Raw genomic sequence first — 14,525 nt, 5'->3', positions numbered from 1 at the left:
TCGGATCTGGCGATGTGCTGAGGTCGAGACGTGTTTGTTGACGTAGATGAGGCTTCCTTTGCGGACGTTGTCACTACTGTTGCTGGTACTATCGCTGTCAAAAGTGGGCTGGTATCGGTGCCACAGCCGGTTGTTGACATGGGTCTGATATGCCGAAAGAGGCGGTTCCTGAATCAGGAGGACGTCCAGATCTGCTGTTTGCTGATCGTTGATGAGGGCTTCCATTCCCGCTCGTGACTTCATCATGTTCAGCTGCAATATTCGTAGGTGAGCTTGATTCATTGTGGTCGGCGAGGGATGACTGGGCCTGGGCATGCTCTAGCACCAGTGGTGTGTGGGCCACCGCAGTCAGCGCATCTGGCACTGGCCCCGGGTGGGCAGTCCTTCCGGTCATATTCACCTCCACAGTGCCTGCAATGCATCTTCTCTCTGCAGGACCATGCCAGATGGCCCACTTGCTGACATCGATGGCACCGCTTTTTCTTTACTTCGTACAGCTCCACGCTGCCAATATACCGTTGATCGCATACAACTCCATTCGTGACTGTCCATTCAGCTGCTTCGGCAGAGTCAAACCAAATCCCAAGCGAGGCGGACACCCCCAGTGCCTTCTCACTTTGTTTAAGCCAGGTAATGTCAATGACCGCGAAGCCCTTGTTGCGCCAGTCATTTTCTTCCATGATCTTGTCAATGACCTGCTCTTTCTGCTCGGGTAGGTTAATGCCGGCCGTCGGGAATCGATGCACGACCACGCCGAAGCGAGGTCTCACCAGTTTGGTCTCGTTGCCCAGCTCTTGTAGCCACTCGCTGTTGTTTCTGGCGGCCTCCGTAGACTTTTGGTCCTTGAAGCGAACGATGTACCCTGTCTTGGTAGTGCCGACCCCAACCACCTGTGTTTCCTTCGTTGCTTCGGCCTTGCCTAGCGCTGCTCGAATGCGTTCGTTCGCTTCCTTGGTTTCCAGGTATCTGGTAGAGCTGCCGTCCTCGGTGTCCCCGTCTATTCGTCCCCGTGTGCTGATTCGGACGCAGTTGACCACTTTGTTCGTTGTGGCTGCGCCCCGCAGTGAGGATGAATGGGTGGTAGATCGCGTGTCAGATCCAGTACCTCGACCATTGGCCACGATCGATGCCCATGACTGAGTAGAGGGTAGAGACTCGGAGAAGGAGCTCAGCTGATTGCGATCCTAGAGTCCTTCACGTGGAGGCCCTTAGGTGCCTCTCTGTGGTTCACTTGGCGAAAGTGTACAGAGTGAAGTCCTGACCATCGGGTTTTGAACACAACATCGCCCTAGGGTGACACGAGAGAGGCATCCAAGTGGATTGAATTGGGGATCGGCAACTACGTCTGGCGATCCGGGTATGGCTTCCCCATTCTGACTTTTTTGGCCACAGGCATAGATGCTTCCACTGCGTCGGATTGAGCCATCTCGTTCACAAGGTTAGGACAGGAAAAGAGTGAGCTGCCAGGCGCTGCCCCAGCGGGCTGTCCAGTGAGCATAGTTGATTAGTCAGACAGAACATGAACGTACCGACCAAATTCACTCATTAAATAGCACATTACAATGCCGCAGACAAGAACTGTAAGTACTTGTATCTCACACCTGATAGCATTACACAGAAGCTCTCCATGCAATCTCATCAGAAGTGGTTGATCTACCAATGGTCCAACAATTCCAGCGGTATTGGATTCCTCAATGACCTATTCGCAAGCGCTTCTGGCATAAAATAACAAGGCACTAATGACAAGCCTGTTGCACAAGCTCACTTACTGTAGGATCCTGAAATGCAAATAAATCTCGTCAAGAACAAAGTGTATCTACAACGCGCTGCAATGCATCACGGTAAAAATCACTTGTCCCTTAGCGGTAAGAACCAAGTACTGAATGGGTGTTCTGTGAAAGAAGGAAGACAGAGAGAATAGGAAAACCATGTGTGGCACGGAGACACGGAGAAACTCCATATCCCCTGCCTTCTTCGCAAAAACCCAGGGAGACTGGTAATACCCGAACAGATGAAGTCATCTTTGCATGAACGTTGACCAAGTGAGAAGAGCATATTCCAGAGTCCTTACAAAGACAAATTTCTGGTGCATCTGCCCCATACTTCGAAAGGCGGCAGGATCTCTGAAAATGGCTACTGCGCGTTTATTAAATGGTCTGCTGTCACCAGCACCGTCAATGGTCTGAGTCATCTATACGTCTTCCGACAGCCTGCCCACCCCCAGATCTCATCTCTTGCTCCCCGGCTCATAGAAGGAAACATCTTCGATCAACTTCATTGATGCTCGAATCCTGAACATCACCCCGCGATACGCCAAGAGTTTCGCTGCTAATCAATCAGATCGAGGAATACAAGCGGGCTATACAAGCTTCAGTCCAATCATCGCTGACATCGATGCTGTCCTCGAATGTTGTCCGGATTAGTGCCACCCCCTCCATCCAGATACCTTACCTTTTGGCTCCCGCTGGTCACTTCAGAGGCTACATGCATTCTTTTCCGTTCGTGACAACTTCATTTTCCCTTGCAGGGAAGTTTGACCTGGCGTTCTTTAGACTCTTGTCGGTATCTGCAAATGATCTAGCGGTCTCGCATGTTATAAACACAATAGTGAAGGTGCGCATAAGATCGCTGGCTCAGCAGCAGGCATTTTGCAGTATGCCAAGCAGTTTAGAATCATAGCGAGGTTTGTGCTCACCGTCTTGTTAAGCTTGGCATGTCTTGAACATCCATCTCGCGACCAATCGAACTCACGTCCTGCGTCAAGAAAGTCTTGGCCTTCATTTGGCGAGCTCCACGATGCAAACGTCATCATTATGTTCTCTGCTTCCGGCCTATGAAGACGATTCCTCCCATCCTTGTATCTGCCTTATTGCCGAGGCCGAGACATTATTTCCACAACCTGCTTTCGGCAGCTGGTCGCAATAGTGATCCCGTGTCTGTGGACACTGCCAACATGTCGATAAATGTCCAGCGCTCCTTGGCACCTGGGGTGACTAGGCTTTTGTCTGGAGTACTGGGGTCGATTATGGTTGTGATGCCGTCAATCTGGTTCAGTGCTCCATCTCGATACGGAGTGCGTTTCGTACGCACTCCATATAAACTCGAGGATAAGTTCCGTCTTGCTGGTCCTCTGTTCTATCTGTCTCATAGCAGTGCTTGCGAGAGGTCCTCGAGAACCCTTTCGGCCCCACGCATCTGCTGTTATCCATTCGAGTGCTGTCTCCCAGCTTATCAACATGTTTTCCAAGGAAAGGGAGATTGTGGCGGAAACGCCCCCGGAGGATGATCCTGTCATGATGATAGAGTCTGCTTCATCCAGCGACAACAATCTTGGGTTCGACGAGAAGATGACAGCCAAATTGGTCAGGAAAATCGACTGGTATCTTGTGCCATTCTTATCTCTACTATATCTCTTGTCATATCTCGATCGCACGAACATCGGCAATGCGAGGCTTGGTGGACTAGAAACCGATCTGGGAATGAGCGGATTAGACTATAACGTAAGGGTTCGCGATTTGGATGTCTGCATGAGTTGACCAAGAAACAGATCGCCCTTGCCGTCTTCTTCCCGACCTACGTGCTCGCAGAAATACCTTCTAACATGGCAATGAAGCGCTGGAGGCCTTCACTCTGGATTCCGAGCATCATGGTCGCATGGTCAATCTGCACCGTCCTAATGGGAATCGTGCACAACTTCGGCGGCTTGATTGGGGCTCGCGTCGCTCTCGGCCTCGCCGAAGGGGGTCTCTTCCCTGGTGTCACTTATTACATTTCGATGTCTGTCACATCAATTTCTCTTTTTCTGAGCTGCACTGACGAAGCTGTGCAGGTGGTATAGGCGACATGAGTGCGGCTTTCGCATGGCATTCTTCTACTCAGCAGCAACAGCAGCTGGAGCTTTCGGTGGGCTACTAGCACGAGGCATCATCGAGATGGCTGGAGTCGGCGGCCTTAGCGGCTGGCAATGGTCAGTACAAGCGACAAGCACCGAGGAATTCTACTAACCAAACAGGCTATTCATCCTCGAGGGCATTCTTACATTCATCATTGCTGTTATTGCTTACTTCGTGATGAGTGATTACCCCTCTACAGCAAAGTTTCTTACACCAGTGGAACGCGAGGAAGTCACACGCCGCTTGAAGCTCGATCACAACGGACTTGCCGACGAGTTTGAGATGCGCTACTTCTGGGATGCCATGAAAGATTGGAAGGTCTACGTCCACATGCTGATCACAATTGCGGTGTACACATCTAACTACTCGATTGCACTGTTTCTTCCAACCATCATTCGCACACTGGGCTACACCAACGAGACGGCGCAATTAATGACAGTACCTCCCTACATCTTCGCCTGCATCACATGTATCGGCGGCGGTCTTGCGGGCGACCGCGCTCGTCAGAGAGGCATTTTCATGATTGGCTTCGACCTGTTGTCCATCGTTGGACTCATCATGCTCATTGCCACTCACAATTTCAACGTCAAGTACGCTGCGGTCTTCTTTGTTGCAGGCGGATTCTTTCCAATGGTACCTATGGGCGCAGCATGGCAAGCGAACAACGCTGGAGGTAGTCTGAAACGAGGAGTCGCAATTGCAATGCATGTTGGCTTCGGCAATTTAGGAGGTAAGCTTTCATGCACTTCTACGTCTAGCACTCGTTACTCACGTTCTTACCAGGCGTTCTCGCTTCATTCATTTTCCTGACGAAGGACTCGCCTCAGTTTGTCCAAGGTTTGTCGATCTTGATCGCCTTGAACGGCATGGCTATTGTTCTGTCATTAATCATGACAATTTATTACCGCCGGGAGAACGCCAGGCGAGATAGGGAGTTTAAGGCTCCTGAGCAGTACACAGAAGAGGAGAAGACACTTGAGAGGACAAAAGGTGATTACGCAACGTTCTTCAGATATACGAAATAGATATAACGCCCATCGTGTATGGAGATGTTTACAAACAGCCAAGTTAAAGCATCATGTTGTAAAGCTAGCTAGAGCCTCTTGGAGATAACATCATCCGATTTTGATACCTACGCATGGCCAGAATACCTCCGTACGCCTTTCAAGCGAGAAGCTCTACAGCGACAATATGGAGACCAGATCATTAATCAGTCAACGTGGAGGCCCAAGCACAAGAGGACGTTGTGATATGAAACCAGTCGTCTCCCCAGCGTGGACGAGACAGGAGCTGCAGTACTTCGCGTTGCTGCCACCGGCGCGGGCATCGGAATAAGAAGTGTGAGATCGTCTCGACCTCCCGACCACATGGGCAACGGTCTGAGTTACATGCTTTGATTTTGGTGAGGTAGCAGTATCACGGAGAAAGGTCTGGCACAACTGTGCGAGCTCACGATCTGATATTCTGCTATCAAGTAATAAATAGCTGCGGTCGATGTTGCTGTGACATGGTTTACGCCAACCTCAATCAACGAACAATTTGACGAGATTCAGTAATCATCATCAGCATCATAAAAATCATCGTCGTCATAAGCATCTTCATCATAATATGCATCGTCGTCGCAAGAGGCATTCTCGTCTTCGGAAACGTCCTCGATACAACCATCACCATTTTCCTGTTCATCGCTCTCCTTATCCTCCTGTTCGTTCTTGAGCCCCCATTTTTGCTCCTTGTCCTGTGCCTCTTGCTGAGCTTCTTCCTTATTGTTGATGTCTTCGACTTCGTACTCTTCCTTCAGCTCCTCCACATTGAGCTCCTCATATTGGAATTCCTCTGCTCGGGGTTCCTCGTCTTGAGACGTCTCCTCGTCATGCTTGATGTTCCGCTGCACATCACGGTCCCTCTCAAAGCCTTTTGAACGACTTCTCTTGTCGTCATACTGGAACGGCCGGCTGGTTGAATTGACACTGCTATCCGTCGAAATTGGACAAGATCTTTCATCGTAGGTACTCTCAACGGGACTGCCTGTGCCAAAGCTACTCACAGAATCCGCGGAATCGACTCTTTCGTTCTCTTCCTCATTCTCTTCCTTGTCTTCGCCCTGGTCTCGCGTCTGGTCACAGCAACAGCGCCGCGAGAAACTGTCCAGACAGAGCAGCGGCGCTGGACCTAGGCATAATCCTGAAGTTCTGATCTCACTTTGATTTTCACATTTGACGTGGGCACCGCCGAGGTGTGCAACGTCATCCTTACTAGAGTGATCGTTGACTTCCTTCTGGAGCCGACGGAACGCGTTCTCTCTCTCGCTGGAGCCCGGGTCGTTCCTCCGGTATCCCGCGCACTAGGGCTCTAATCACCAGCCTTGTCGACTTTTCAAGCGTCTCTCGGCTGGCTTGTTGCCTCGCTATATATATAGTTGCTTTCTGACGGAAGATGATGGCACAAACACCAGCTCAAAAAGCTTGGTGCAAGCCATCTAAGCAGCTGTGGAAAACGGTGTCGCTGTCGATACTCTCCTAAGACGTGTCCATCCCTGTCGTCGAAAAAATAGTGTAGGCTTCTGCTTCCGCTTGGACGTCGTTCATGGCCGCGTGGGGTCGCATGTAACGTTGTTAATCTGCATTCAAGACATATTTGGCACACGATAAGCGCTTCGGCGTGGCCAGGCTCGTTCGATTCCTCCATATGTCTAAGCGCTGCGCAAGGCGATCGTCAACCCGTACGGGAGGGCGTTTGGCTCGGAAAATGGAAAAGTCTCGATCAGATGATACTCCTTGAAGCGTCCAGACATGACGTACATCGCTCATCGACACTGCACTAAGTTGTATCCCTGATCGTGAATTGTCGGATTGACCCGCATTCCGTGGCTCTCAGCAGCATGTTTCTCAGCTTCTAGAAGCTGCTCGCGGTGTGATCACGGAATCGGTCAAGGACACTCACAGCAAAAAGCAGTAAGCCCTGTGCTCATCCACCCTGACTTTCATACTAGGAACATTTTTGTTGCAAGAAACGAGCTAACGGAGATCATGGGCGTGATCGACTGACAAAGATAGATAGACGATGCTGGCTCAAAATGCAGCGCCAGTAGGCAATAATCACGTGATGGCCCTTCTCAGAACGTATTTTTATTGTTGCCGTTGTCCTGGTCAGCCGAGGTAGAAAACCTGGAGGCAGTTGGGAATGCGTTTGACCCCGAAAAGGCCAAGAGAACAGGCAACAGCGTTTCGTGAGCACCACCAGCAATGATGGTGTTCACAATCGAGAAGCGGAGAGACAAAGCAAAACTCGAGTCACTCCTTTTCAAGGCTCATACAACCCCCATTCCTACTACAGTCACGATTCCTGCGGATCTCTACATACTGTACCCGCGACGACGAGGAAGAATGGCCCGGATTGGTTGTGGGTAACATCCTGCCTCAAAGTGAAAAGGACAGTGAGAAGTGGTGATTGATGAATTCAGTTATCGAGTGAATGATCCATGATCTCTCCTCAACTGCTTCCCCTCTCCTACACCCACTGAATTCTCAGCTCTGCGCACCAAGGGGCAAAAGACCGAGCTGATCGAGCGGTACAACACGAATGCGTTAGTACCTGCTCACCCCAGGTGGGAGCTGTGACCGAGCAGATGCGCTGCTTGGCGACATGCATGTAAGAGAAGACACAACGAGATGTGACGAGACTTTGAGTCAAGAGGAAGCTGTTGGTCTCGGCTGAGATGGTATGCTGCTGTGGAGGCCCTATGCGATCCCGTCAAACAAGAGAACAGGAGCAGATATTCCCAGACGGACCGGTGCATTCAGATCTGAACGGGACGCAAAAGACCTAAGAGCAGGTCACGAGCGCGACTTGGTCAGAAAGCTAACGGCTGAACGTTCGGACCAGCAGTATAAACCGACTGGAAAGACGAAAAGAGATGGAACATGAGCACAAGAGGCAGAGGTATGCAGGCTTGAACCTGGCATGCATACTAGAAGAATGGGCAGAAGCTGGGCAGCCAGTCAACCCACGATTGAATCAGATGTTGTTTGGGTACGCCTCTCCTTGTGCTCTGTTCAGAAGCAGGAACAAATTACGTCAAGACTCCTCCGGCCCGTTCGAGAAGGAGGCAGACGACGATGTGAAGAGGACACTGAGAGAGTAAGTGGGACCAATAGAGGCGTTAACAGGAGCCCTGCCTCTTCTTCCCAACTTGTGCAAGGGTCGACGTGCGTCTATTTCACTGCTTCCGAGCTTCTATAAAGCAGCTGGGAAGGCAAGGAGGAAACGGCGGAAACAAAGTGGCTATGTTTCGGGAGTCAATCCGATAAGCTCAAAATTAAGAGAATATCGAATCAATAACTTGAGAAGGAGCAATATGAGACCGCAAAAAACCTTCAACTGAGTGGGTGCATCAGGTTAGCGAACTTGAAAACATCGCGACGATTCCCACTCGGGACCTGACAGTATGACGAACGAGGACCGAGTGACCGAAGTCCGACCGAGCTCTAGGCGGTAGCTCGATGTGCTTGTAAAGTTTTTCCGCAAGTTACAGGCTGCTCCATGCTGCTCACGCTGATCTATCTACACAACATTATCGTTGATTGGATCTCGGAATCTCGTTTGCAACATGCACAATCGTAGTTGAGCAGACGAAGTCAGGCCTCAAATGTACCCAGCAACGTCGGATCGAATCATTATTGAAGCTCATACAGAAGCGTTATCTCTGTCTTTTCTCGACGGGCAGTCCGCTTCAGGTAGGATGTCGCGTGAGGACTGAAGTTTTTGGAGCCTGAGCTAAAAGCACTAAGAGTCATTGGCCTTTCTTCACCGTGTCCATGGTATTGTTTCGAAGCGTGTGACCTACAGGCCGACGCATAAGAACATCCCCACGTAGTAGTAACAGGCCTTGATTGGCCTCTGAATACAAAGGTCAACCGCCGGTTCTCGGTGTTGCTTGTACGCAAAGAAGACTCTTTTCCGTGGAGAACAAAGCAGCGCAGCCAAGAATGCACGCTGTGACTGGTGGAACTGCTTTTGCGCAATAGTTCGAAGTACTTCTCGCAACCGTAACTGCCACTAGTATTCGGTACCAGCTGCATCTTAGGCGCCTCGAAACACGCGACTTTCCGGCCGAATTTGTCGATTCACAGGCTCACACATGGCGCTCCGCCATGTTTGATCGCAGGTTGTACAAAATGACTCTATGAATGCACGAGCCACCCGCTACGATCTTGCTGCGTGGACCTTCGAAAGGCAGCATGAGCGCAATCCTTCATATAAGGATCGAAGGCCTAGACTCACGTTCCATTACTGGTAATGCTCTTCAGAACTTGCAGAAACTACGGTTCAAGACTCTGCTGGGGTTACGCTCAAAAACCTTCTACTCGACTCGACCATTCCTCGGATTCCCCTATCAAGCCCTGCTTAGCGTCAACAGTCCGATCAGCCTCCATGACCAGGTCATGCGTATCGAAAAGCAGAACCACTCCGCCAATACATGGAACATGGCGCAAACATCAATTCCCAGCCGAACGGGCAGACCATCTTCCTCTCTCCACAGGACAAAGAGCAATCTACAGTTCGAACAAACCTCATACGCCGTCCGACGGCTATGGTGCCCCCTCGGGGATATGGCAGACTTCTATCAATCTTTCAATCACTGTATCAGATGATCTCTTGCCTACATTTTGTTCCGCGCTAGCCTCGAGACAGTACAGTACCTCCGATTGTTTCAGACTTTTTCTGTTGTTTGTGCATGGTACAACCTATGGAGCAACAATAAGTCGCGTTGTTGGCAAAGGTGTCATGAGCCACCGACACATTCGACAGCTTGTATCACAGATGAGGAGCAGCCACAGAAGAAAGAATCCCTTTCGTGTCGATCGGATCTGCAATCCTCGCACCTCGGATACAGTGCAACAATGGCGTACATCCAAGACCTCCCCAGTCGAGGTTCTACGAATGGTCTTCCGGAAGTGCGATCGATCTGTCATCAAGCGAGACTTCCTTGCTAAGCTGGAACCCAGTATCTTCGCCATCAGATGGGTTTGCAAGTTGTAGAATTGCCTTGCACTGGAGTTGATCATGAATTATTCACCGCGGTATCACGGTGAATGGTCGATGGAATGTCAAGAGCGAAGATGCTAGAAGTTAAGTTTTGGGAACTTCAAAGGAGTCTCTATCAGGATAATTGTGGTTACTTCTATGAACGTGATTTGATAGTACGACGTGAACGAAGGACATTAAGAGAACATAAGGATTAAGCACAAAGACAATACTACCTTCATCGTACCCTTCACAACAGCTATCGCCTGCACAGCGGCGTTCAGGATCCCGAGAACACCCACGGCACTGTTCCGAGCAAATGCTGCGGTCGGCTTGCGGTTGCGGTTTGCTATTATGCCATCCTCCTACAACGAGCATCAGTGAAAAATTTAATTTAAAATATGCGTATTCTACCTGCTTATGCCCAAATCAGGACTAAAGGCGTAGAGTAAGCGGACCTCGAGCACGTACAAATACGTACATCGCTAATCGTCGATTCAGCTATCTCGACTTCGGGTCTGGGAGGGGATTCGATTTCTAGTTCAATAGAAGACCAATACAGAAGGCGACATCAAGCCCTATTTGTGCAATGAACGACTTCGAATTTGGCAGAGTTTTCCAGCACGAGAGGGAATCACTGGTGGGAGATATCGTTCTGTATACGAGAAACGAATCCATCGGCGCAATGCCGCCATTCTAAAAGACATCGAGCTGATGTACATCGCAGCGTCAGCTGAGACTCGATTAGTGTACATCAGCCCCCTGCGAGAGCCTCCAAAGACATGCTGACCCGCAAACGATCGACACCAATCATCCTTGACGCCTTCAAATGGTCAAGAAGAGATGGACTGCTGGTCAAGAAGAGATGGACTGCTGGCCAAGACATAAAGATACGCCTTCTCCTGGCTTGCAGGAGAGATTGCTATGTGGCAACTCCCGGCCTAGTATGTGATAGTGACTATCTCTTGCATGGTGGAAGCCCGACACTCGTGGTCGAGCATGCAGGCGGCCGTCTAGTGGCAAGTGGTGGCTGACTAACTACAATCGTACTGTGTTCATAAAAGGAGAAACCGGCCACTGGTGGCCAGCTGAGAAAGGGTACTTATTAGTTAAACTTATCATCCTCTTACTGACCGATGAAAGCCATTCTTTTAACCAACCCCCCCACCATCAACACTGTTCGTGCACAATCCATGCCCCACCAGAACCACTGCGACGCGCACCACCGCCTACACACACACAAGAAGAATCTCCCACGCACATCCCTATTCCGCCTCGACAAGCGAGGACGGTGGGCCTATGACGCGCCGAGTCTTCCATCGTTGACCTGCCGGCTGAATGTACTTTCCGGGGGAGACTCAGGTTCTAATGAACAACATGTTTGCTATCGTCCGTCTGGACGATGAGATGCTGTATGTCGTCTTCGCCGAATCAACAACCGCCGCCGGTGTGATGGGGACAACACCACAACAGGCGTTCGGCCTGCCTGCCGTTATGTCGAGGCTACAGACTATGGATCCCGCGTCAATGACGGAGGATTTGACGCACCTAATGCGGGAGTTGCAGGAACATTGCATGAAGGAGGTCCAGTACTGGCAAGCATCCAGGTTGCAACGTCGTCTGCATGACCTTCAGACGCAGCGCTACCAGACATACATGACGCTATCCTATATGTCTCCACATGACCCTAAACTGCTCGTCTCTGTTAAGGTCTAATGCCATCTAGGGCAATCGCGCTATCTCGAGACAGCAGTTCCTGGGGTTCTTCAAGCGCCATACCTGAGGCTCCATATGGACCAATTGTTTATGTGGTATGAGTACTCGGAAAATTGGGAATGTTATAGGAAGTCTTCGCCACTGGTGAAACTTGAAGACATGTTGAATTACTCTGTTTGTCCACGACGTTTGTGTGTCATCCCAGAGGAGGGGCTAGAGCCGACTTCTTATAGATGTGAAGGCAGTGCCAGTCGATAGATGAAAGATGGATGTGGTTAGACCCTTCAGGCGGCCAGATCTTGTGCCATATGGCTGGCTGGATTGCAGTGTCCGGAATCACGCGAAAAAGTGAGCGAACGAAGAAAGCACCACAATCGATGTGTAGTGGTATCGATATGCCCAGCTCGAGTGGGGTCATTCCTTTTTGTTGCTTCGCAGAGTGCGCTGATATTAAGACGTCGCAATAACGTAACAGTAACGGTGTTGTGTTTGAGACCAGGAATGACCGTAACATCTGCCTTGACCCTCTGAATACGATGTTCACTGCGGTAGCCTCCTAAGTAGACCATCTTGTGCTGATAAGTGCGTATCTTATCTTCTGTCATGAGGAAAATTCGTAGATTCTGTGACGGAACTCTCCACTGAGCTAACTACCCACTGTCAGCATGGTACATTACACTTCTCGCACTTACTTGGATGCGAACGATTGCTGAAGCTTCTTGCTGTAGCAAAAGTGGTCCGAACGGACAGTTTCCACCGTCTAACTGAGGCTCACCCGTATCCGAGAACAGTAATTCGGCATCTTTGTATCGTTCACAGATCACGGTACACATGTCTTGGAGAGTCCGGTCGTCGGCGCCAGGTAACTTGGCCACGAAGACCAAGGTCTGAAGATTACAAAGCTTGGATACCGCGTGCCAAAATGGTCTTGTCCCTTCGTAGGTCACCGCTGGATGCAAGTAGTGCCAACTCCTTGATCTCGGCACGTGGACAATAACCAGAGCAAGCTCGTTGAAGTGCACATTGGGCCTCGAATACCAGGGATGTTTCATGTCCATCGCCAGAGGTAGCTCGTCGTAGAATCGCGGTTTGATCTTGAAGACGTGAGTGAGGACATCCCGAAGCTGTTTACATGTCTGCTACAGAGCCATGAATTCGTACGGCGATCGTATGAGTGCGGACTGTAGATGGTCGCCGAAGAGTTCTTTCAGGATGGTGTGAATTATGTCGTTGGGCGCCTGCAAGCCGTTGCTGGTTGTACTGAAGTCTTCTGGTTCGTCTTGACCCGCACAGTGAGCAGGTGCCATTTCGGTCCAGCTTGTTCAAGATCATACAGCGAGGGGAGATAGGCTGAAGAGATGGCCTTTTGAGACATTGAACGAGCGCCGAGAACAGGCTGATTGTCCAGAGGTTCAGGAACAAATTGAATCGGCACATGTGCTTCGGAAATTCACCCCACAGCTCGATGTTGATGACACCACGATATCGTTTTCCTCAACATCGTCTCCGGCAAAAACATCGTCATCTGCAGGCCTCCGACCTCAACTGCATGCTGCTCGGCGACTTTACGAAATGTCACTATCCTGCCCTCTAATGGTTGATCTGCGGCCGCTTATCGATATGTGACTAGCGTGGTGAATCACGTGAGGCTTATGCCCCTAATAATATATATACCGATGATCCGTTCGAAATATAAGTAACGATTCCGAGATATAGGTTATATATAGAGGGACTAGTGTATTACTTTCTATCTAAGCTAATAATAGAAACACGAGGATACTGTTATAAGGCCGGTGTCTCTACGTAACCAGTAATGGTACGAGTAGAACCTCAGTAGTTCTACTTAAGTAAGCTAAGTAGGATATTAGGCTAGTAAGTATTTAATATAAGGTCAAGTTATACATAGGTAGGGTTCTAGTATAACTTAGGTTAACTACGGAACTATAAACTATACTAAAGGAGAGCCGTGATTTATATACTTATTCCTATAGTCTCGAATAGGAAGTCTTAGCTTAGTATACTAGTGTACCGGTATATTAGTATAGCGAGTATACTAATATACTATAGAACTAATATACTAGGAATTCCCTTTTCTAGAAGTTACGTAATACCCCTGGTGTTCTATACGTGCTAGGCTTCCTTAGGAGACTTACCTATATTCTATTCGTAGCCGTCCTGTAGCTATAGTCCGTAATACTTTTCCCTCTTTAGCTTACTTGCGTCCACGTAAGTATATAACCTAGTATATCTCGCGTTGCATCTTATTTTCCTTCTTATTATAGCTTATAATATCGTAGTACTATATCCTTAAACCTAAGTAAAAACGATTCTTAAAACCCGAGCGTCCTAAATCTAAGTGTAACCTTAAAATTTACTAAGCTATTGCTATTACTAGAAACGAAGCTATAGTATTGTGTTCGGTGTATATTAGTAATAACGTTATATATTATTATAATAGAGAGTAGTTAGTAAAATATGCTGAGTGCGTACTACACTAGCGGTCGTATAATAGAACTTTTGCGTTAGAAGAGTTCCGAAAAGTAGAGGAGCTTAAAAAAGCTAAGTAATAAAAGCGTCGCGAGAAGTTAAAGTAGCTAGCTAAGCTGCGCGCTACTATATTAGGTATATACTAGGCGTTAGCGAAGGCTTAAGCAGAGCTAGCGGCTGCTAAAATAAATTTAGTTAAAGCTAAGGAGGAGGTGGTGCGTGTTAATAAGATAATCGCCTACTTAGATAATGTCTCCTCTAGGATGTTAAAGCGCGAGATACAGGCGCTTAGTGTGTTTAATTCTTTGCCTAATAAGTAGGAAATTACTCTAGGTGATTAGGACTTTGTGTAAGAGGGCGTTCCCTTAGTTTAGTAAGTAGACTTAGGTAATTTATTTAGTGGGT

General features: G+C 49.1%; 4 protein-coding genes across 4 annotated transcripts; 3 read left to right on the top strand and 1 right to left on the bottom strand.

Moving 5' to 3' along the window:
* Nucleotides 1-3,236: 3,236 nt before the first annotated feature.
* PMZ80_006820 (uncharacterized protein) lies at nt 3,237-4,918 on the top strand (the record flags this gene model as incomplete). The annotated part of the gene is made up of 5 exons (XM_064875231.1): nt 3,237-3,500; nt 3,548-3,777; nt 3,830-3,967; nt 4,013-4,623; nt 4,677-4,918. 5 exons carry the CDS (start codon nt 3,237-3,239, stop codon nt 4,916-4,918), a joined length of 1,485 nt encoding a protein of 494 aa, XP_064728496.1.
* Nucleotides 4,919-5,442: 524 nt separating this feature from the next.
* PMZ80_006819 (uncharacterized protein) lies at nt 5,443-6,140 on the bottom strand (the record flags this gene model as incomplete). The annotated part of the gene is made up of 2 exons (XM_064875230.1): nt 5,443-6,006; nt 6,093-6,140. The coding sequence occupies 2 exons, from the start codon at nt 6,138-6,140 to the stop codon at nt 5,443-5,445; spliced, it is 612 nt and encodes a 203-aa protein (XP_064728495.1).
* Nucleotides 6,141-7,806: 1,666 nt separating this feature from the next.
* Nucleotides 7,807-8,034, top strand: PMZ80_006818 (uncharacterized protein; the record flags this gene model as incomplete). Its single annotated transcript, XM_064875229.1, has 1 exon — nt 7,807-8,034. One exon carries the CDS (start codon nt 7,807-7,809, stop codon nt 8,032-8,034), a length of 228 nt encoding a protein of 75 aa, XP_064728494.1.
* A 3,260-nt stretch (nt 8,035-11,294) lies between these two features.
* PMZ80_006817 (uncharacterized protein) lies at nt 11,295-11,627 on the top strand (the record flags this gene model as incomplete). The annotated part of the gene is made up of 1 exon (XM_064875228.1): nt 11,295-11,627. A coding segment is annotated over one exon (333 nt), but the record flags the coding sequence as incomplete, so codon positions are not given.
* Nucleotides 11,628-14,525: the final 2,898 nt, after the last annotated feature.

Source organism: Knufia obscura (genome assembly GCF_036327395.1).
Source record: "Knufia obscura strain CCFEE 5817 isolate CBS 148926 chromosome Unknown scaffold_8, whole genome shotgun sequence".
NCBI classification, from domain to species: domain Eukaryota; kingdom Fungi; phylum Ascomycota; class Eurotiomycetes; order Chaetothyriales; family Trichomeriaceae; genus Knufia; species Knufia obscura.
This window is presented reverse-complemented; position numbering and strand designations above follow the sequence as displayed.